Raw genomic sequence first — 22272 nt, 5'->3', positions numbered from 1 at the left:
GGGGGGTGAGGGGGTATCCATCCGTATCCAAGTCGTCATCACACTTTCTTTATGCAAACATAAAAGAGGCTTCTCCAACATATTGCCAGCCATCATCATACTGACTCCCTCTCCCTCGCCTTCACCACCCCATTCATGCTCTCCTTGCTCTCATTGTCCCTATCCCCCCTCAGCGTTGCATCCGTATCCTTTGTCACCGGCCTCAACTCCTCCTCGCTCGTGTTGCCGTAGCACTTGGCCGTGTACCCCGACAACCCCGGCTGAAGCTTCAGCTCCCCAGCCGCCTGCTGCTCACGATAGTTGGCGCTCGAAAACAAATCGGTTCGTCGGGTAAAAGATCGCCTCACCGAGATATCGCCCGTCATCTTGAGGTTACTCCCCCGCCCCCCAGATTTGGAGGCCGTCGTGAAAGCCGCGAGACCAAGCTTCACACCGATCATCTTGACGAGAGGCTGCAAACAAGCAAGGCACCCAGCCGTGATAGCAAGCGCAGCTTCGACAGACGACCAAATCGCAATCGGCGCCGTATCCCACAAGAAATCCTCACTCCCCATGTGTCGAAGATACGGCCCACGAACAATAACCGCCGCGCTGGCCACGCATCCCATCCCCATCAGACCAATCACCGCCACTTTCGACTTTTTGTCCATGTTGAGCTGAGCCACCACCCACGCGGGCAGCAGGGCGTACGTCAGATCGGTGATGACGGAGAAGATCGAATAGAGGATACCCAACGCCGTCAGGATGTTCATGTTGATGCATCTGCCGTCCTGGTCCTTGTTCCAAAAGAAGCTGATCGGGTAGCACTGGAACATGGCGAGGAAGAAAAACGTCAGGCAGCTGACGCACGTGATGGCGCCCGCGGCGTAAATGATCCATTTGTGAAGGCGGGTGATGGTGACTCGGAGCAAAAAGTAGCCGATGGAGAGCTTGACGAGAATCATGGACCAGGCGTAGAGGAGGTAGCAGTAGTACCATCTGAGAGTCAACAATCAGCCAAACAAACATCCTGTCACGCCAGACAGTTTCGCGCATTACCGGTTCATTGCAATCTTGTAATTCTCTGGGTCGACATCCGACTTGTGTTTCCCTGTGCCATGAGTGACCCCCACGTTGGAAAAGCAGCAGAAAGCGATGTATGCACCCTATGCGTGACACAATCAAGATGGTCAAGGGTTAGCCGAGCGATTCTCTCGTTGCTTTTTTGTCTGGGGAGCCAAGAGAATGTCCGTACCGTTGAAGCCGCCATCAACCAGTCATCCAGCCCAAACCCTTTCACAACTCTGGTTCGAACAAAGCATCGTAGCAGGCAAGTGATGCCGGCGAGGACAGCACCCGTCGTGTTAACGGCCAGCAGTACCGGGCCACGATTTGGTACATCGGTCATGGCGTATATGTGCAAATTGGCTGCGAAGGACAGAAACGAGTGTGGTGAAGGATGGGGATATCTGTCGTCGGTCGAAGAAGGGGGGAGGGAAATCTCAGATTCGCTTAGTCAAAATGCCACCAGCTTGCCCATGTCCCCTGGCCTGTCCTGCCTAATAGCTGGTGGGAGGAGGGGGTGAGGTACCGTGTCAACCCTCACAGGCTGGCACGCTGGGACGAAAGGGGGGTGGTGAGGTGACGTTGGTGGTTCACTTGACGAGCGAGGGAGGTCGGATCGCGGGAACCGAGAAGACATGGTTGCTGGCCGGTGGCGCACTCTTGAAGGCGGAAAAAGCGCGCGCAAAAGGCCAAGGGTGATTTTTGCCGTCTCCACTCCCATAAAACCGCCATGCACGCTATATGCTCGCTGTTTCCGCAGGGGAGGTCGATCATTGTTTTTGCTAGCTTCAGGGGCCAAGCAGTGGGCCGCCTGGCCGAGTCTGGATGTGTTCGGTCGATCAGGGCGGGAATGTTTGGTCCGGCCCCCCTGTTTGACATCCACTCGGGCGGAGCGTTGTGAACCAGTCCCCCACTTTCAACCCTGCCTTCGGATAAGTCTTTCATGTGCGAGTGGAGAGAGACCCGCCAAGCAGTGATCCACGTGCTTTTGTGCATGTTCCCCTTCGGCGGAGCCGCTACCAAGCTCGGTTGCTTCTCCTGCTGCAGCGCAGCATTCCATGCATTGCGATCTTCACTCCTGTTTGTGCAGTGACAAAGAGCCTTTCCTCAACCTCCCATCAGCTGCCAACTCGGGAAGTTTCCCTGGGAGATCTCGTTGCTTCATGCCAGACCAGACGGACCTTGATCCTGGCCGCCATCTCGAGTGGGTTTGGCGGGCCACTTGAACGCCCATCGCAGTTGATTCAGGTCAAAGTGTCCCCTGATGATGTTCCAGTCGACGCGCACAAGTGCTTTTTCGAGGGCGTACGCGAGTATCCAGGTGCCAAGGGAGAACAAAACAATCATGACGCCAAACTGCCAGTCTGTGGCCGAGTTCATGAAGGTGCCATGTTGTACAGAATACAGACCCTGTATGTGTTGTTAGTGAGGCCTTTGGGAAGCATTGTCAACGCTTACCGTGACAAATCCAAGCGGTAAATAACCAATCGTGATATAGGTCAGGGTCCTGATGTTGTTCCCTTGCTGTATCGTCGTCTTGTTGTCCTCCAAGGCGGTTTGGGCGTCAACCACATTGGTGATGGTGGAGATGCCGTCGCGTAGACCGGTGACCTGTTTGATCTTCAACTGCGTCTTGTCGTGGACGTCAATAAGCAAGCCATGCCGTTTTCGAAACTCATCCACGACAGTATTCGCCTCTTGGACAAGTTCTGCATCTTGATACGATGTCTCCTGACCTAATGTTATTACTCTACGGTCCGAGAGTGCGACCGCGGTCAGAACATACCTGCTTGATAATATTATCCATGGTGTCGTGTGCCCTCTGGACTTGTGTCAAAGAGGTGGAGAGCTTGTCATTAAAGATTCTGAGTGCGTCCCAACCCCAGAGCATCTTTTTGAGCTTGTTGATTGCTTCCGCCGTTCCCCACCAGTCTTCGGGGCCTTCAAACAGCGTACGGTCCTGCAGGTTCATCCTTGTCAGCCGATTCCACATAAAAAGCCCCGCTTGACTCAATAACGCACCCTGATTTCGATTATGCCATCGAGTTGCAAGAGAAGCTTCTCATACTCATCCGCCAACGTCTCGCACAGATGTCCTAGGAACATCAGGAACACCAGACACCTTGCGGTCGATGGCTGATGAACAAAGTTGGCCAGGAGTGGTTGGGTGTAATTGGAGATGAGACTTTCGAGATAATTCCATTTGACCGTTGGTGAGATGATCGAGCAGACCCACAGACGACCAGAAGGATGTCCCGTAAAGATTATGGACGATGATCTCTCTTCGACCATGTATTTTGTGTCGATACCAACCCCGAGCTCAGCAATGTTGTCAGGTGGGAAGTTGCCGTGCTGGCGGTGACGTTCACGATACGGATCTTCCTTCACTTCAGCCTGAGACCGAAGAGTCCAGCTTTTCCCTGTTATTAGTGACACGAGTACGACAGCCAACCTCCAAGGAGAATTAACGTACTGCGAGATATTAATGCTTGTAATCCACCCCGTGGGTCCCTTCTTACTGTCAGTGAACCGTGACACTGAGCCAAAGTGATCTCTCAAGTGAAAAGCCGCGGCATCGTGCCAGAGATAGCAGAGTCCAGCTGCGTTAAAAAGTGTAAGTATGGGGAATAGACTAGGGAGATTAGCAACCATCTTGACTACATGATCCTTGAGGTGCGGGGTCCTACAGGATTCTGTGCCTTATTCCTAGATCGACGAGCTGAGATCCCTCGAATAGCATATGATTAGCCGTGTCTGCTTGCAATCTGAGCTGGGCGAGGCGAATAGAGCTTACACGACTGTTTAGACGCTGTTTCAAGGATCTGTCCCGAGATGAATAGGTTGACCTGGGGATAGTCGTCCAGGTGACGGGTTTGACTTGGAAGCTGAAATCCAACGGAGACCCATGGGTGATATCCCACAAACAAATCATACGCAAGGCTACACAGTCGTCATCAGAGGTCATCGTGTCGGTCACTACTTTTTGAATGGATGACGATTCGGGCCCATGGCCAGGAAGATAAGCCTTTAGCTCCGGTATCAGGGTAACGAGTGGAAGTTGTGTTGTTGGCGAGGAAGGTGGTGAACGAGGTAAGGTATACCAGCCCTAGAATATGAGAGGGAATGTGAGAATGTAAACCAAAAAAAAAAATTTAAACGCCACGATATTTCAAGAATAACAATGTGCATATGAACTCATTGACGACTCGGAGCTCCTCAGACAATAAAAACAAGGTAGGGAGGTAGACATGGGGCAGCTTACAGGAAAGCAAGGGTTTGGTGGTCGTTGCGATATCCAGTCGAAAGACTTGGCCATTTCACTTCCACGCGACTCCTCCACCGACTGAATAAGCTTGAATAACATGGCTTCCATGTTAACAATCTCGCCGGATATTTTGGGCTGTCGTGGCAAAATCTCGCTGCTGTTTAGATCGTCGGATCTGAGTGTGTCCGTTCGGCGGTCGAGAGATTGAGGGTGCTCATCATCCCCGACTGGTTTCTTGGCTTGCGCAGCCTGCAGCTTCCCTAGCAAAGTGTCAACAGATCAGCTAACCCGTTGGAAAATGGCTTCTCAGAGTTGGAGATACCTTCATATTTCAAATCCAGCAAGGTGGCGCATATCATCGCGATAGGCTGGATGTCCCACCATCGGCCTACCATGTTGCCATCTGCCCAGTCCCAAGAGGTCATGAAGGAGTAATCCGACAACAGAAATTCAAACAGCCTGTCTCGGGCAGATGGGACGTTGGTGATATCGGCGACTCTCAGGTATGCTTCGTGGTTGGTGCTGTGTAGCTCCCATGGCCCGTTGCCAAGTCCTCTTATAGCCATCCACGGCTTTGGTCCGGGCAAGAATTTTGCCGTCCGTTTGCGGTCGCGGATCCTTTGCCTGGTTTGTTTGGCTCGAGAAACCGCTAAATTGTAGGACCGGCTGCTGTGCCTCAATCGGTCCAGCTGCATCTCCTCGGCCAGGAGGAGAGCCCTGTCAAGCTCGTCATGATGTGCTTTCCATCCACCGTGCTGGTTGGTTTTGAGACGCGAGACATTTTTTTCAGCTCTTTCTTGGGTCTCTCTTACCTCGTCAACATCAATGTCGAGATCGTATTCCGCACAACCCAGCTCGTCATAGAGCAGCAAGATAGAGCTGAGATGTAGCCATTGCAGCACATTGCTTTTGGGAGTCGGTTGCTTATCGCGGTTTGCCCGCTCCATGCCGAGGTGGTATGCTACAGGTAACCTGGGGACGATGATCTCACTGATGAACCTTGTATGAAATGCAGAAGGACATGCCCTGTAGGCGTACCAGGCGGCCATGGTGGCATAGCAGCCACGGTTGTATGTCGTGTCCCAGCTGAAGGCGGATCGTTTCCCAGCGCACCTTTTGAACCGTTCAAAAACTGGGCCGTCAGAAATATTGGAGGGCTCACTGTGGACTGCGAGAAGGAGTCTCCCTGGCTTGAGATCTGTGGCGAACAACCAAGCAAGTGCACCCTGAATGGCAGCTGTGAGCTTGTCAAGGTAGGCCTGCCGGATCTTTTCCAGCTCCAGATACTGGTTCAAGAAATCCCTTTTCAAGTCTCTAGAGTCAATGAATCTATGCAGTTTGGCGAGAAGCCGTATTTGATAACTAGAACGGTGTTAGTCTGGATATCGAGTAAATCAGAAGGATTGGGTTGAGATACAAGGCGCTTTCCACGTCGACAAACTGACATGTCATGATATTCCCTATCAGAGCTTTTTCTCCTAGTTCATGTGAGAAACTTGGGCTCGTGGGACGCGAACTCGAGGTCGGAATTGATGTGACACCCAGTATCTGTTCCACGCCCCTGCCGATGACGCAAAATTCCACCGCTTCAATCGCTTCGTAGTTCGCTGCGCATAGGCTTGTGAAGAGTCTGTCGGTCATGTTGACCGACCCACGGCTGACGCCCAGATAGTCTGCGAGGTCGGCCGGAAGCGAAGGGTCGTGCTCAACCCCATCCTCAGTACGTATGGCGTAGGTTGACACAACATATGTGGGCTCTCCGACTCGAACGTCAACTTCGACCTCACTCGTCATGTCAACCCATTCAACGTCGGCAGCTGTGTCGCAGGGGTTGAGGAAGGTGGGAGGTTGGAGTATGCCATTGACCGAAAATGTCATTTCGATTCTTGTGCGATAGTTGCTGCTTCTGCAGGACACAATGTTGGCATTGTTCGTGATGGTATATGTGTCAACTTGTCGATGAATATCATTCTGAGAACATGGGCACCCGAATCGAACTGGTCCTCCTCTTTTGAACCTCGCGCGTGCCACGTCGTCTTGGTGGTCATCACTGGTGGCTGAACTGCCAACCCCCAAACTCAGACGGTGAATCTGAAAGAAGATTTTGTTTTTAACAAATGATATGGTGTCCCAGTTTCCAATCTCACGATTGAAACCCTTGGTAGCATCCAAATGGAAAAGCACATATTGGGCGTAAGGCCAACGAAAGTTGACCCATCCCTGACTTTTTCGGTCTGCGGCACTCACGGCCCAGGGCGAAGATGGCGTCTCGGGACTCTCTGGAACCAGATTGGTTCCAAAGGTGTCGTTGCTCTGAGCCTCATGCAGCTGCTGGTTTTGAGCTCGGGCTAGCATGGAGGCTGCGCTGTCAGGATAGTTTCCTCTGACGAAAATGAGACCACAAGTAGGGTCTGGCCGAGTGAGTTGGAGCAGCTCATTCCCTTCTGACAGAGAAGCAGTAAAGCCATCGTCTCCGAAATCGAAAGTCTTTGCAGATTGGGATTGTCCAAAGGTTGTAAATGATTGACCTGATATGTGTGTTAAACATTAGATGGAATATTGGAGCAAATGGTATGTACTTACCTTTGGATAAGTCAGCAAGCCATTCCAAGTCTATCGGTTGTTCGCTCTCCATCATCGAGTCGTTGACGGGAAGATTTTACTGGGGATGATGAACACGTTCAGCTCGAAAGCGCGACCAGGCAGTAGATATTAAACATGTTTGCGCAGGTTGGCAAGGCTCGACCCCCGGTCGAAAAGGCAGCATGGCCGTCGCCCAATATCATGGGTTGCATAGCGAGCTGCATTCTCGCACCGTTGTGCGACACCAAACTGGAAAATGCGAACCTGAGCATCATGCCCGATTTATCCGCGGGTTGAAATCATGGCCTTCAAAGGGTTGAAAATCGATTATTATTGCTGGCAAGGAAGGGGATTCTACTTCAATGACAGCGAAAGAGTAGATAGGTTTTAATGGCAAGAACAAGTGCATTTGTCCTATCTGTCGTTGGTCCCGGATTCCAAGTTGGTAGCAAGAGTCAAGACAGTTGAAGCTTTCTGCCAAGATCCAAACGGCAATCACCCCACAGCCCCACCACCCCTCCTCGGGATCATAGCCCCACCTCCCGACTCTGGACTAGCGCTTTTCCGGACCAATTCCGAATTTCCTCAAAGATGTGGCTTACGGAGAACACGCTCGCCATCTACCATATGATATTCCGAATTAGCATTCGTGGTTTTCTCCCAATCTCACTGCAAATTTAATCATTCCACTTACAGGACTCTGATACGGCGCGTATACAACAAGTCGGCCGTGTCGCCCGCAACCGAAACGCCACGGGCTTCTGGATTCGAGCTGCTCATGGTGATCTGATCGTGGGCATAGAACACCGACATTCTAGCACCTGGTTGGACACAGCGGCCATACTCCAGGGAGCTGTGAGGGATCTCTCTGGTCTCGCTGTACGATTTGCAAGGTGCTTTCCACGTCTCACCATTATCGAATGTTGCCGTCGCGACCACGTTGAAGGGGCCCAAATCATGGGTGTAGTATGTGCTGTGGTGAAGAGCTGTCACTCCATCATCGAGCTGAGTGTAGTATCCTTCATATACGCTGTCCGCAAGCGTGTGCTGCACCCTTTGAACCTCTTGAGGGAAATGGTCGACGCTCGGGGCAATGATAGCGAGATAAACATGACAGGTCTTGCCCCTCTCCGCTCGAGCATATTCTGGCCCAAGGTAGGTTCGAAATTGGCTGTAGGTAATAATGATCCACTCACCTGTTTCTGAGATTGTTATGTTGCTCGAGCCTTCCGGGCAGCCAGTGCCTGAGTATCTTGTTAGCCGGAAATGCGCTCCTGTTCCCAGGGTTGTCTCCTGGGCTATCACGAGCCAAGGAAGTAGAAGAGAAAATGAAAGCTTCATTTTGCCGGCGTTTGCCTATGTGTGTTGGACAACACGTTGTCTTTGGTTATCGACTGGTTCTCGATACGGGAAGTGTGTGGGACTTATAACCTTCGTCGAGGGAGCTCTGAACCTGGTACATGCCACATTCAGCACCAAAAGTATCGCGGTGCATCGCGAGGTATTCTTGTGGAGGACCAGGTACCGCAAAGACAGGTGGATGATAAATAGTTGAACAAATTAACCAACATTCCCCCCTCGATTCTCACTGGTTGCTTCTTTCGAGATATCCACAGATTGCATATCTCATGCTATTCTCGTAGCTCAATGCGAGGGTGGAAAGTGTGATGGAAGGTTCTTGAGACTGCTATGCCCGCCTTCCTCCGCTCCTCGGACTTTCAGGTCGCCATCCAATTTTGCCGACGACCCACCACCGTCCACCGTCCACCGTCCACTGTAGTATAACTCTCCCGCGTGCTCCATATTTTCAGTTCCTTGCCCTTCGATTTACGGCGCAAGAAGGCAACCGCTCTGCTCGTCCACCACGCGAGCCATGATGCATCTCGCATATCTTTCGAAGCCTCCCAAGATCAAGATCGAGGAACGTCTTGTCTGCCACGTGGTCGCAATCTCGGTACTGCGATGATGGCTGCCTCTTCATCAAGACGATAACAATCCATCCAGTCACCATTGCCCGGAAGATTGGCAAAATAAGTCTTCTACTATCAACCGGGCGGCTCGGCGCGCACACAACAATCCATAGGTTGGAACCATCCGAACAATTGATTAGGTATCTGCAGCTTGCTGATTCATCTGCTGAGACTGTGCCATGATGGTCAACAGATATCTACAGCCTCCCTCCACTCACCGCCCTCCCCAACTTCACCGACCAATACTCCACTGATCTAGCAACCACGATGCTCCTCCTCCTATCCCTCCTCTCAACCCTCGGCCTCGCCGCCCCCCAACTGGGCACCTCCCCCTGGGGCCCGAACGTCTCATCAACCATGCTCCGCTTCGGCTGCCACCAGCTCGTAATCGACCGAATCGACCCCCTCGTCAACCCAGGCTCCCTACCCTCCCCACACCTCCACCAAATCGTGGGCGGCAACGCCTTCGATATCTCCATGCCACACAACACCGACATCTCCTCCCTCGCCAACTGCACCACCTGCTCCTACTCTGAAGACCTCTCAAACTACTGGACCGCCAACCTCTACTTCCGCGCACGAAATGGTTCCTACAAACGTGTCCCCCAAATACCCAACAGGCTATTATTCGGCGATGATTTCACTACCAAAACGGATGGTGGCTTCGTGGTGTACTACGTCAGCGGTGGGATAGGGGACGTGACTGCCTTTCGGCCTGGATTCCGGATGTTGGTTGGGGATGCCGGGAGGAGGGAACCGCAGGGGTTGAGGAATCAAACTTGCTTCCGGTGTTATACCGGGCCTGACTTTGGGGGGGATGATAAAGCGCCTTGTGTGGATGATGCGGTGGACTTTGAGGGGTTACCCAATAAAATGTGCTGGGGGATTAGGAGTAATGTGCTTTATCCGACTTGTTGGGATGGGAAGAACTTGGACAGTCCTGATCATAAGAGCCATGTGGCGTATCCGGTTGAAACCGGGCCGCATACGTTTACTGGGTTGGGGACGGGAGGACAGTGTCCGGAGAGTCATCCTGTTAGGATACCGCAGTTGATGCTTGAGGTGGGTTAATCGTCTTTTGGGAGTGTGTGCTGTTTGGGAAATGCTAACGGGGTGTAGATTGTGTGGGATACGAGTTTGTTTAATGACCCGGATGAGTGGCCGGAGGATGGGTCGCAGCCTTTTGTTTTGAGCACGGGTGATACTACGGGGTATGGGCAGCATGGGGATTATGTGTTTGGGTGGAAAGGGGATTCTCTGCAACGGGCGATGGACGGGGTGTGCTTTGGGGCTAATTGTCACGTGCTGGAGAGCCAGTCTTTGGAGGAGGCAAAGAGGTGTAGTGTGTCTTCGAGAGTGGGGGAGGAGGTGGATGGATGTGAGTCTTTGTTTCGTGAGAGGGGAATGTGAGCTGACATGGTTATAGGGCTTGATACGCTTCCTGGGAATCCAGATATTCGGGAGAAGAAGTGAGTGCGGCTTATGCACTGGGTGAATGGTCTAAAGGGAACGGAGGATGTCAGAAGTGATCTGGGGTCGACCAGCTACGACTGGCTGAGCCGATGGAGCCAGCAAAGAGGAACAGGGAAGCTCTACTGCCGATGTATGAAGACATTGACGAGAGAATATGGGTAGCAATAATGGTCTATTGCTATATAACGAAACATCTAGACGACTCCCAAAATAGACACAGCTGGGTATTCACGTCTTTGGCATGTAGTGAGCCACTCCATCGGAACAAGCCCAATCCGAACATCACTGCCGCACTCAAACTTTGATATCATTGCAGCCAAGATCAGCTTAATGATCGACAATAGCATCAAGTCTAGAGCTTGTCCCAGTTCCGTCATCATAACAAAGAGTAGCATCCGCGACTGGACACTATACCGAGACGCAGTTCTCAGCCTCAGTCCTCCTTCACTGGATCCTCGCGGCCAATGTCCAACCATAAGCCAACACAGCGCCCAGTGTCAACAGGTTGAGGTGGATGCACATTGCGTGGCTGAATGAAAACCGTCTTTTCACCACCACCATCCCCGACGATGGGCTGACACTAGCACCCTCCATCACCTTGTTCTCATCGTATTGCGTCATGTTGCAGCTAAGCCCATCTCTCGTTTCTAAGGTCGCGGCTATGTCAGCAAAGACCATGTCCGAAAGTCAGAGGATATCGAATCATGATGAGATCAAGCGAACCTTGATGAGTAACTTGAACCATGGCCTTTCGTGTAGCAGGTTCAAAGATGAATGTATTCAACATTGCTGAGGTGAACGCAACGGCGTGGGGAACCCAGCTCATGGGGCTTGCCTCGAAGGGAACAAGATCATCTCGCGGGATAGTCACAGCAGTGATAACGACCAATAATGATTGGGATCGGAAATAAAACGGCCAGGCCTGTTTCTGAAGGCTTCGGAAAGCGGACTTTGGGAGGGCTCGGTAGCTGATCTTGGTCATGATGAAGCTTTGGTATAGGGTTGCCCCAAGCAAAAAGGAGAAACACAGTAGGTGAAGAGGCGGCAAAGCTGACAGGAAATGAGAGCAGTTTGAACTCATGTTTGAAAGGGTTGATACTTGTGCAAGATTTTAAATTGAGCGCTGGGATCGTTTCAAGGTCAAGGTCCGTGAGGACAAGAAGAACAGCAGACATATTTCAAGTCCTGATGATGGACGGCTTTTTAAGTAGAGCATTTTACTGAGCACCGGTCTGACTCGGAATCATGGTTGGCGCCTACCATCGTTTTATAGGGCTTGGCGTTTAGAGCTGAGGTTGGTATAAGGGTTTGGTGCTTTAACTCCGAAGCTGACCGGACCGCAGACACTTTGCATGGAGAGGGGATCACATGATACAGGCATGACTGTGAAACACAACTTCATCAGCAAGTCAGAAATGCGGTCCTTTTGCTGAGAAAATGCGCACGTAGATCGTTTGAGGGACGTGACGTTGAGCCTGGAAGCCGGACTCTGAGCCTCGCACACCGGAGTAGGTAAGGTACTTGAGGTGTATTCGCATGGATTCCAGGCACCTGATTTGCGCGGATCGAGTGAGGTCCCATTTGAGGTTCGGTATAGGAGTGGTTCTAGTAGGCTGGGCATGCTGAAACAAACAAAGTAATCTATCCAAACCTTTCTCTGTGGTGTCGTCCAGCCAAGATTGTTGTTGACAGGCTGAGAGAAACATCGGCCACGTGAGAAAGACGGCCGGACATTAAACATGTCTGCGAAGCTTTGTAAGGGTATCTTTCCGATGCCGACATTACGTCAGGTGCAATCATCTTGGTTGATGAAGACGATGCGCTCCAGTCAAGTCTTATGTCGGAGCCGATGAGTATTGCCGCCTTGATATATTCAGCTATCACCAAAATAACCAAAAGGTTCGGCCGAGCCATCCTGTTGGACAGAGGATCGGTTAAAAGCGAAGGATTGACAAGTGCTATCAACATGTCGTGCATTTGATAGGCCGTGGTTAATCACATTTAATCAACCCCACAATCAATGCACAGTATGCCCGGCACTTGACTTGCCACAGCATTGCCTCCTTTAGCTTCACTCTTTCCAAGACGGGAGAGGTGAGGTTGGCATGGAGTACACACGAAACTTTTAAAAGAGCGCGACGGCCCGCCGACGACCCCAGGCCGCCTCGTGGTTCTCAATCCGTCCTGCAAAGCCAAGATCGACAAAGCTATTCGGTGTCTCTCACTCCACCATGAAGGTCTTGTATGGCCTTTTTTCTCTCCCGGCCGTTTACGGCCAGGGCTTTAGCACGACCATGCTTCGATTCGGTTGCTCCGAGGTGAGCACCTCTTCCACCCGCCACTGAGTTCAGATTCCTTCCACAATACTGACAATCTTTATCCCAGGTCGTCCTCGATCGCATCGATCCTCTCGTCGAGCCCGGCGGTATTCCCTCTGCTCACGTCCATCAGGTTGTCGGAGGAGTGCGTCGAATCATATTTTCAACGAAACGCCGTCACCCTCGCTGATCGTTGCCCTCTAGAATGCGTTCAACGTTACCATGCCCTACAGCGATATTTCCAAGCTCGCGACATGCACAACATGCTCGTTTGATCAAGATTTGAGCAACTACTGGACTGCCAACGTGTACTTTAAGGCTCGAAATGGAACCTACAAGCGTGTTCCCCAGATGGTCAATGATGTGGGTGCCCCGTTTACTTCCTCGTGTCGGCTTTTGAGTTTTCCAACACCAAACATCGATCAACAATGAGACATGATGCTGACGTCTTTGTTCTAGGCCATTGGAAATGCCAACGGTATGACGACTTTCTTCACATTCTCTGTCTCGACACATCATATCATCATTCTAGGGTTCGGGCTATGCGGGACCCCTGAGTGACCCCTGAGCCCGAACCAAACATCATCCACCACATCGCTTCTTCGTGATTCTTTGAAGACAAGGCAGCTAACAGAGCTCTTACACAGCTGGCATCACCGTATACTATACGGCTCCTGGTCCTAAAACCGTTACTGCCTTCAAGCCAGGCTTCAGAATGTTCACTGGCGATGCAGCACGCCGCACCTCGACTGGCCTTGGTCGCAAGATGCAGAGCTGCTATCGTTGCTACACAGGTACGCAGGGGCAAACATAGGCCTGGTTTCTGGTCCATTTGGTCTTTAAATGACAGTTTCTCACCTTGTACAGGTCCCAACTTCCAGGGCAACACCATGAGCCCCTGCATGGATCCCAAGCTTGACACCGAGAGCTTTCCAACAACTCCATGCCCCGGAGGCATCCGCAGCAGTGTTATCTTCCCCATGTACGTTTGTTCTTAAGCCTACGTCAATGTACGTTGACAGTGCTGACGACCCCCCAAGCTGCTGGGACGGGAAGAACCTCGACACACCGAACCACATGGACCACATTGCTCACCCTACGTCCGGGCCTGCCACCTTTGCCGTTGTCGATGCTGCCTGCCCTGCGAGCCATCCGGTCAAGATCCCACAGGTCCACTACGAGGCAAGTGGTTGTTGTCGTGGCTTTGATGTCTGGCTTACGCTGACGCTGTGAATAGATCGTCTGGGATACCCGTGCCTTCAACAACAAGGCTGAATGGCCCGCCGATGGCTCTCAGCCTTTTGTACTGAGCCAGGGAGACCCGTAGGCCCTTTGTCCCATTCTAAAGGTTGCCAGCAGCGCGCTAACATCAAATTAGGACCGGCTACGGCCAACATGGCGACTATGTCTTTGGCTGGAAGGATGACACTCTCCAGCACGCCATGGACAACCGCTGCTTTGCTGCCACATGCCGTGGTTTAACGACGCAGACCTTTGATAAGGCTAACCAGTGCCAGGTCAAGAGAGTGGTTAAGGAGGATATCGACGGCTGTAAGTCTGCGTCCTGAATGGCAGGCATGGATTGGTTACTAATTTTTGCGAAACAAACAATAGGGCTCAAGGCTTTGCCGGGTCATTCACACGAGTGAGGGGTGGGATTTTGGATTTGAGAGGGAAATATGGTGACATACTTTGGATGGACGTTGTTACAAGACTGGATGGCTTGTATCCAGAGGCTATTGTCGAAGAAGATAGTGAACTTGACGTATTACAAGTTATTTTCGAGACTTGTTGATCGCCTTGTCTCGCGAGGCCTGTAGATTGCCATTTATACACACAATACCATCTTTTCGGATTGGGGCTCCCGGGAGACGCAGCTGGCCTTAGTGAATAGGAAATATTTCCAATCGTTTGCCAGCCACAAGCACGTTCTGGATCCTGCAGCGCCGATCCTGGACAACACCCGCAAGGGGGATCTTGTGGAGCGTTCACTGGAGTTGGCCAAGGATTACCTGGATCCGGAAGACTGTCACACGCCTTTTGGGCCCTGCCAGCCATTTGCCAAACAGTACAGCTGTTTATTCTACGCTTGCACTCTTGATAGTCTCCGGCATCCTCCAAACCTGAAGTCTCTGATAATCTACGGCAGTTCCTATCATGGCCACTTAACCAACCTTGGCACTATATCTGAAGATTGACGCACTTCCTCGCTCTCCGTGACAATTTGAACTTGAAAGATTTTCCAGAGGTGCAAGCGGCTGCCAAGGGGTATGGTTTTGCGGTCAAGTTAAAAGCCAGGATAAAGCTGGAGCTTTTAAGTTTCTGCAGAAAGTTGCTCGACGGCGGTAATGAGTTGGAAGTTCATGCGGCAACAGAAGAAGGACGCTTGTTGAAGTATGCAGAGGAAAGAGGGCTTGGCGAGATGGACGATGGCGTGAGGAAGGTGATGGCCAATTTGTCGTGAATGCTTCGTGATGTAGTGGTAATACAGAAAGTGGAAGATGCGGGCCTACCACGGATATATTTCCTGATTCTCGGACTTAGCATTGTTTGATCAAACCCTTGATCTAGGTAACTTGACAACAATGCAAATCTTAAGATAATTGTTGTTGTATGCCGGATACTCTAGAATGTCCCTGGACGGGCTTTCGAGGAATGTCTTAACAACACGACATGAAAGTCTTTCATTTGATTGATAGGTCTCGTAGGCTAGGGATCATGGTGGTCCAGATAATGGCTCACATGATGGCAGTTATTGCCAATCACTGTCACCCTTAATGGAAACTATCGTAATATGTGGGTGCCTGCCCTATGAAAGTCATACAATATATCTACAGCACAATCCGCAATCATGGAAACCGCACGTGGGGACCTGGTTGCCGTCCCCTCACACCAACATCTTGTGTCTCCAATGGCCTCGCGTACACCTCCAGCTGTGGATTCCCATACCGATCAAACAAGTAATCACCCAAAGACACCCCCCCTGCAATGGCCCTTGGAGCAGGCTGTCGCCCAATAATCAACCCCCCCTGCGTCCAAGCATTAGACGACGGTGTCGCCTCCGACGAGAACCCAGAGCTAGGCCCCAGCTGACCAGCCAACGTCGTAGGTGATGTCGATATCCCCTGGTGAAACTCTGCATATATCTCGTTCTTTATTTCCTGCTTCATCTGGTTCTTTTGTTCGAACAATTTATACCTTCTCAGCTCCTCCTCGAGACCTTTTAACCTTTGGAACTCGGCCTCCTTTTCCTTGGCCTCCCTCTTGGCCTCTTTCGTCTTTGCCCTCTTGAGTTCTTCTCGAAGGACCATGTTCTCATGCTCCTTCCCCTTTAACGCCGCTGCTATTTGGGGGTCTAGCGGACGGGGCTTTCGGGTCTCGGACGAACTGCGCTTTCGCATGTTGCTCCGGGAGCGTCGAAACTGTAGTGTAGGCCCGGGAGACCGGTTTCGGTGAGGGCGGTGTGGGATGGGGTCTTCATCGGGATGTGGCATCCAACGATTATTGGGTAGGTTTGGGGCATGGGGAACAGGCCTTCTTGGTTCGTTGAAGGGGGTGTTGGGTGTAGGAGGATAGGCTGGAGGAAGAGTCCATGTTCCCCACATAGAAGCAATCGGGTACGGTTGTGGTTGCTGATATGGGATGTGTGGTCTCCCATAACCTGCCGGGGGAGGAGGAGGTGGCGGCGGCCCCGGCCGGTATCCTGGGTGAGGTCGTGGTGGGAATCCACTCATAAAGCCTGGACTGGACAAGGGTGTCCCCGCCGGTGGGAGGCGATAAGTGGGAGACGGCGGGATGGTTGAAGCTGTGTATTCTGTACTGGGTGAACGTAATGGGGTATTTGGAAGGCCAGGCCCGTATGGTGCTGGTTCTCTCTCATATACCATGGAGTGGCTCCCGTGATGGTCGTCCTCGTCCTCGCTATAGTAGACAGAATCTTCTTCACTACCGTCTGTGACATACGCCGAGTGAGGCTGATGTGCGGGAGGTCGGATAGATAAGCCGGGACGGAGGGGCCGCATCTCCTCTCAGTTCAAAGCCCAGCACAAACCAACGTGGCCAGTGTGGCACAGTCGAAATATTTAGTATGGTACTGTGGACAATGATCCACACCAGGATTGTCAATCGGGAAGGAAACAATGAGGGATGGAGCAGGATGCCTGATCAGAGGTAACGTACGAACTTGCCGGGGTATCTAAAAGATTGGGCGTTCTTGATGATGAAAGTGGTTGACAGGTTGGCTGGCTTGAGAGGCTTTGCAACGAGCAAAGTGCGCGAACCACCTGCTTTGGGCTCGAAGTTGGGCGCCTTATGGCCTGGTATGCCTACCTTGGGACCCCGCATATCTAAGCCCGCTCTACCGACCAGGAGCCCCAAGCCACACCGACTTCTGCTGTCAAGCTGTGCGTCGATTATGGGGGGACCGTACTGCGTCGAACAAAAAGGAGGGGGTGGCGCCCGTTCCATGTCCCCAATCAAAACTGTTTACCACTCACAGTTGAGCCGCACGTGCGGGGAATTTGTTCTCGAGTGGGAGCGACTTCGGTTGCTACATTTCAGTCTTCGCCAACACCGACGATGGACCGGCTAAGACAGAGAAGAAAGTGATTGGTCCAGCTGGGGCACAGAGAAAGTAAAGTAATGTTGGTTAACTAACACTGGAAGCAGAAATATATGCGATCGACTAACCCACATGACTCTATACGAAGCAAACTTAGATGTCTGATATCGACCATTGGGATCCCTTTTTCATGGCTTTGCAACCTAGGTGTCTACCCGTGGTTTTCAGTTTCTGAGCCAACCTCAGTCTTCATGTTTGAAGATATGTGGGACATGTCGTTGGCAGCTGCTTCTGTTGGCCCAACAAGTACCACAGGTCCTGACATCACATGGCTCTCTCATTGAAGCACATTGCGACTTGAAAGCCGCTGAGTTGTATCTCTTATCTTTGTTGTCCTGCGGGAAGCACGGGACAACATCGTGCATATCGCATCTCGAGGCTCTTCCGAAATGAATGCCGAAAGGGGACGGAGGGAGCGGATAAACCGGCTTAGACTGTAATGTCGCGCAACCTGCTGCAGTCCCTCCCAATCATCGTGGGCCGCATGCACTGCGCCCCTCACGCCTACATGTACAGACCAAGATCACCCCACACATGCACCTAGAGCTTCACCGCCTACTCTCCAATTCCTGGTGCGCCTACAGATAAACCTTGAGCAATCGTGAGCTTGGCAATCGTAGCCTGCTGTGCGTTAACGAGAGGAGAGTGATACAGCATAGACAAGATATAACCTACTGGATTGTAGTTAATAGACCTTCAACTAATACGACGGTGTACATCTGGAACAGCCGAGGATATCTATGGCTGTGTTTTAAAAGCAAACTCGGTCTATAAGTCTATGAAGTTAGGAAAATGGAACTACACTAGTCTACTGAATAATCACTCTCGTGGGCCTGCCAATGATACATTTCCCAGACACGGAACCAGCACCAACTCGCTCATACATCTTCTCTCCGCCACCGTTCTACCCGATTCTCCCAGCTGCGCGAACAAAAATAACATGTGGGGCACCAAAGGGCCCAGGTTTTCCCAGACCCACACCGGTTTGCTCTTGGGGCTGGATTTTCTTACTGTTTACTTTTTAACCAACAACCAACTACTGTAATACTAATTTATTTACTATTTTTTTTTAGCCAATTTTGGCCTCATTTTCGCAGCCAGTGACTTTCCTAGGTCACTAGCCCAATAGATTATAAACTCTTTTAACGCTTAAATCACTAAATAAACCGAAATCGACGCCTTCGTCGATAACCCGACCTCGTAAGGCCAAATACTATACCGGACCTTACGACTTCTCGACCTTTATTAAGCTAATATTATGTAATTAAACCTTTCGATAATAATTTTAAAAGCGTTAAGAGAATTAAATAATTTTTTAATTAACGGAAGTTTAATTTTAACCCTAACCCTTATTTTAATAAAGAGTTAAAGCGACCGACTACCCCTCACCGATAAGAGTATAGTTTACGGTACTAACTTTCTCCTAGCTAAATTTCTTTAGTTTTACTATTTTTATAACTTTTTAATTAAAAAATTATTATTTTCCGGTAATAGTCGAGAACTCTATCCTACCTTATTAAAAGACTAATAACGGAGTAAGTATTTCGCTCTTTATTTAAGTTAATTTAATTTATTATTAACGGTTATAAAGTTAAGTAACGCCTTTCTTTAAGTTTTTCTTTTAACGTTTTTCTTATAATATTTTTTTTACGACTTTTCTTTAATTAGTTTTTCTTTTAAAATAATTAATACTAATATTATTATAGTTTAACTTTTAGAATTTATAAAAGCTATAAGGAATATTAATATTATTATTACAGTTAAATAACGAACCTTTTAAACTTTATTAATTTTAAATTTAAAAACCGATTTTTTTAATTAAAAATTTTAATTAATTTAGTTCCTTATATACTATAGTTTAAAGGATTATATTAAGGTTAATATATAATTATTAGCGGAAAAAAAGATATTTACTTTCGATTAATAATATATTAATAATTTAAATATTTAAAACCTAATAATAATTTTTATTAAAAAACCTGAAATCTAATAACGAATTTTTAATTTAAATTAAAAGGCTAATAATATTAGTATTTATAATTTATATTAAAAAATTATTTAAGCCCTATAGTATAGTACTTTCGATATTATTAATATATTTTTAAAAAAGTATTTTACTTTTAAATATATTAATTTTATTTTATTTTAAACTTATTTTAATTAATTCGAGGTCCTTCGCTATTATTTTAATATAATAAAAATTAAAATCGGTTACGTAATTTACTTTTAAATTACTTTAAACGGTATTAAAACTATATACCCCGATTTATATAATTAGTTAATAAGGAAAATAAAAAACGGTATTATAATTTAATTACTTTTTTATTAAGAGTATAGTATTAAAACCGTTACGGAGGAAATTACGCCGGCTTACTTTAAAATTATTATCGAAACTATTAAAACCCTAGCCGTAATTATATTTTTATTTATTATATTATTAACCTCGACAAAAAAATACGATTAATATATTAAGGGTTTAAAAAAAAGTAATTAATATTATATAAACTATAATCGTTATTATCCGAAAGGTAAAGTTTATTAATAATATAATTTTAATAAAGTTTTAAAGGATTAAAAATATAAAGAAAAAATATAAGTAAATAGGTAAGAAAAGTAATAAAATATTAGTTCGTTAATAAAGATTTTTTAAAGTTATATTAATAATATTATTAATATTAAGTTTTTAAAGGACCGACCTACTTATAATACCTTAATATTATTTAATAACTTTATTAATATATTGCTCCTTATTTATTATAATAATAATTAATCGGATTTTCGTTTCGGCCTTTAAAAGTAATACTTTCCTTAGTAAATACTTTTAAAGTTTAATAAATTATTAAAGTATTTAAAAATTATATATATTATAATTCCGGATATATAGATTTTATATTTAATAAATTAAAGTAATTTACCGAACTTTATTTATTATTTAAAAGAAAGAAAAAGAAATTCCTTTTGTTATTAAAAAATATTATAAAGTATAATTATTAGGGTACCGTAATACTATAATCTACCTTTTTAAGTAATTAGGTTATTACTTTAAAGCTTAAAGAAGCGGTATATTACTTATAAGCGTTTATTAATTTAATATCGGCAAATAAATTATTTAATAAAAGTATTTTTTAAAATTAAAAAAATTATAATTTAATCTTTAAAAGTATTAAATAAGTAATATATAAATTAATTAAAAATAATAATATATATTAAATGTTGAGATATGTCGTCGGCAGGCTAGTTGTATGCCTTCCAGGTAGGTCGGAAGCAATTACCTAAAGACTCTGGGGTTCTTAGACTGCGAGGTACAACGGTGTAAGGTGGCACCGAAGGAAGGCAAGTATAGGGAACTATGCCCTATAAAAGTATGGTAAACCAGTATATTAATTTTAACTGTTTAACTTAAACTTAAGAAAGAAAAAGACCATTCCAAATACACTGGGAGGGGAGCCTTTTATAGGCATCCAAAACCTCTTTTTCCTCCTTATTAATCCCTATAACTTTTACCGGTTTAATTAGCTACAGTAGCTTATATAAAAACTTTATAGTTCCTTATGACCGCTATAGGCGTTATAGGCGCTATAGCTTAAAGCCTTTAAGTACTATAAGCCACGAGAAAGAATATACTGTAAAATCCATAAATAAATACTATATTTTAATACCCCCTCTATAGCCGTAATACGTAAGTAGCTAAAACGGTTTAGTGAGATTTAAGAGCTTTATAAATCTATTAAACAAAGCTACCGGAAAAGCTTTAGTAAGCCCATTAACTAATATCTTTTTAGTAAGTAAATAAATAATAATAACTATTTTAGTAACTATAGCTTCCTTAACCCCTTAGAATTTAATAAATATATATTTTATTCGGCGGTTATATTTACTATTATAGGTAATAATAATAGAGCCTTCGTTATTATATAATAGGGGGGTAAGTTAATAAATAAGTTTACCGATCTCCTAAAATAATTCCCTAAGCTATATAACTTCTTTAAGGCCCTTTATAAGCCTTATAAACTTAGCTTCTAGGGTACTAAAAAAAACCGTAAAAGCTTTTTTAAATTTTTAATTAATAGGTCCTTTAACGAATATAAATAATTAACCGTATATTAATTTAATATTAATTTTATATTTAACTTAATTACTATCCGTAAACCTAATAGGTATTAAATCTTTATTCGAGTTATAGTTAATAATTAAATCTATAATAATATATAGGTAAGAAAGAAGGGATTTAGTAGCCTTAAAGTATATTAAAGTAAGTATTTTTAGGTATTATAATAATTATTAAATACTAAAGGCTATATTAAGTTTCGTTTAAACTATAATATATATAGTAATACCGATTAATTATTAGTAAAGGTATTACTTTATAAGTATTATAAGGCTTTTAGACTTATTATTATATCCTATAAGCTTTAAGCTTAAGGGAAGAGGTATAGGTTTAGTATTAATATTAAAATATTTAACGGCTTCGCTAATATAGGCTTTTTAGTAAAGCTAAAAGTAACGATTTAATTTATTATATTCGATTTAAATATCTAAAAAATAGCGAGCCGGGCCGAGATTTTTAATATTATAATAATTATTTATTACTTTCTTTAAAGCTTAGAGCTATAAGTGTTATAAGCTTATAAGTAAATAGTTATTAACGTAATTAATAAAAAAAATTATATAATTTAAGTAAAAGTAAATAATTATATTTAAAATTAATAGTTTAAAATTTAGTGTCCGGGCTATTATAAAAACCTTTTATTACTATAAATAAAACGTTTATTTAAAGCTATAAAGAAACTTCTTTAGAAATATAATTTAGTTTTCTATAGGGTCTTAATTAACTCTTTTAAGTAGGATTATAGCGGCTAAACTACTATAAGAAAACTCGGTTAGGCCTTACGGAAGTTCGATATATATATCGAAATCGGGCTCCGAATTTAAAAAAGCTCCTATAAAATTTACTTATTTAATATTTAAATCGAATACTATAATAATAGTTAGTATAAT

The 22272-nt window shown here is 46.5% G+C and overlaps 7 protein-coding genes across 7 annotated transcripts; 2 read left to right on the top strand and 5 right to left on the bottom strand.

Moving 5' to 3' along the window:
- Nucleotides 1-95: 95 nt before the first annotated feature.
- On the bottom strand, nt 96-1387 carry PODANS_4_1440 (uncharacterized protein; the record flags this gene model as incomplete). Its single annotated transcript, XM_001903724.1, has 3 exons — nt 96-978; nt 1039-1145; nt 1235-1387. 3 exons carry the CDS (start codon nt 1385-1387, stop codon nt 96-98), a joined length of 1143 nt encoding a protein of 380 aa, XP_001903759.1.
- An 818-nt stretch (nt 1388-2205) lies between these two features.
- On the bottom strand, nt 2206-4009 carry PODANS_4_1437 (uncharacterized protein; the record flags this gene model as incomplete). The annotated part of the gene is made up of 5 exons (XM_001903723.1): nt 2206-2454; nt 2503-2780; nt 2827-3004; nt 3067-3711; nt 3839-4009. The coding sequence occupies 5 exons, from the start codon at nt 4007-4009 to the stop codon at nt 2206-2208; spliced, it is 1521 nt and encodes a 506-aa protein (XP_001903758.1).
- A 560-nt stretch (nt 4010-4569) lies between these two features.
- Nucleotides 4570-6947, bottom strand: PODANS_4_1433 (uncharacterized protein; the record flags this gene model as incomplete). Its single annotated transcript, XM_001903722.1, has 3 exons — nt 4570-5671; nt 5727-6837; nt 6893-6947. 3 exons carry the CDS (start codon nt 6945-6947, stop codon nt 4570-4572), a joined length of 2268 nt encoding a protein of 755 aa, XP_001903757.1.
- Nucleotides 6948-9129: 2182 nt separating this feature from the next.
- PODANS_4_1430 (uncharacterized protein) lies at nt 9130-10335 on the top strand (the record flags this gene model as incomplete). The annotated part of the gene is made up of 3 exons (XM_001903721.1): nt 9130-9924; nt 9982-10240; nt 10289-10335. The coding sequence occupies 3 exons, from the start codon at nt 9130-9132 to the stop codon at nt 10333-10335; spliced, it is 1101 nt and encodes a 366-aa protein (XP_001903756.1).
- Nucleotides 10336-10779: 444 nt separating this feature from the next.
- On the bottom strand, nt 10780-11416 carry PODANS_4_1420 (uncharacterized protein; the record flags this gene model as incomplete). The annotated part of the gene is made up of 2 exons (XM_001903720.1): nt 10780-10994; nt 11059-11416. The coding sequence occupies 2 exons, from the start codon at nt 11414-11416 to the stop codon at nt 10780-10782; spliced, it is 573 nt and encodes a 190-aa protein (XP_001903755.1).
- Nucleotides 11417-12566: 1150 nt separating this feature from the next.
- On the top strand, nt 12567-14221 carry PODANS_4_1410 (uncharacterized protein; the record flags this gene model as incomplete). Its single annotated transcript, XM_001903719.1, has 7 exons — nt 12567-12653; nt 12721-12798; nt 12900-13082; nt 13357-13447; nt 13521-13635; nt 13676-13882; nt 14032-14221. 7 exons carry the CDS (start codon nt 12567-12569, stop codon nt 14219-14221), a joined length of 951 nt encoding a protein of 316 aa, XP_001903754.1.
- Nucleotides 14222-15502: 1281 nt separating this feature from the next.
- PODANS_4_1400 (uncharacterized protein) lies at nt 15503-16675 on the bottom strand (the record flags this gene model as incomplete). Its single annotated transcript, XM_001903718.1, has 1 exon — nt 15503-16675. The coding sequence occupies one exon, from the start codon at nt 16673-16675 to the stop codon at nt 15503-15505; it is 1173 nt and encodes a 390-aa protein (XP_001903753.1).
- Between the last annotated feature and the right edge of the window lie 5597 nt (nt 16676-22272).

This window comes from Podospora anserina, chromosome 4, assembly GCF_000226545.1.
Source record: "Podospora anserina S mat+ genomic DNA chromosome 4, supercontig 1".
NCBI lineage: Eukaryota > Fungi > Ascomycota > Sordariomycetes > Sordariales > Podosporaceae > Podospora > Podospora anserina.
This window is presented reverse-complemented; position numbering and strand designations above follow the sequence as displayed.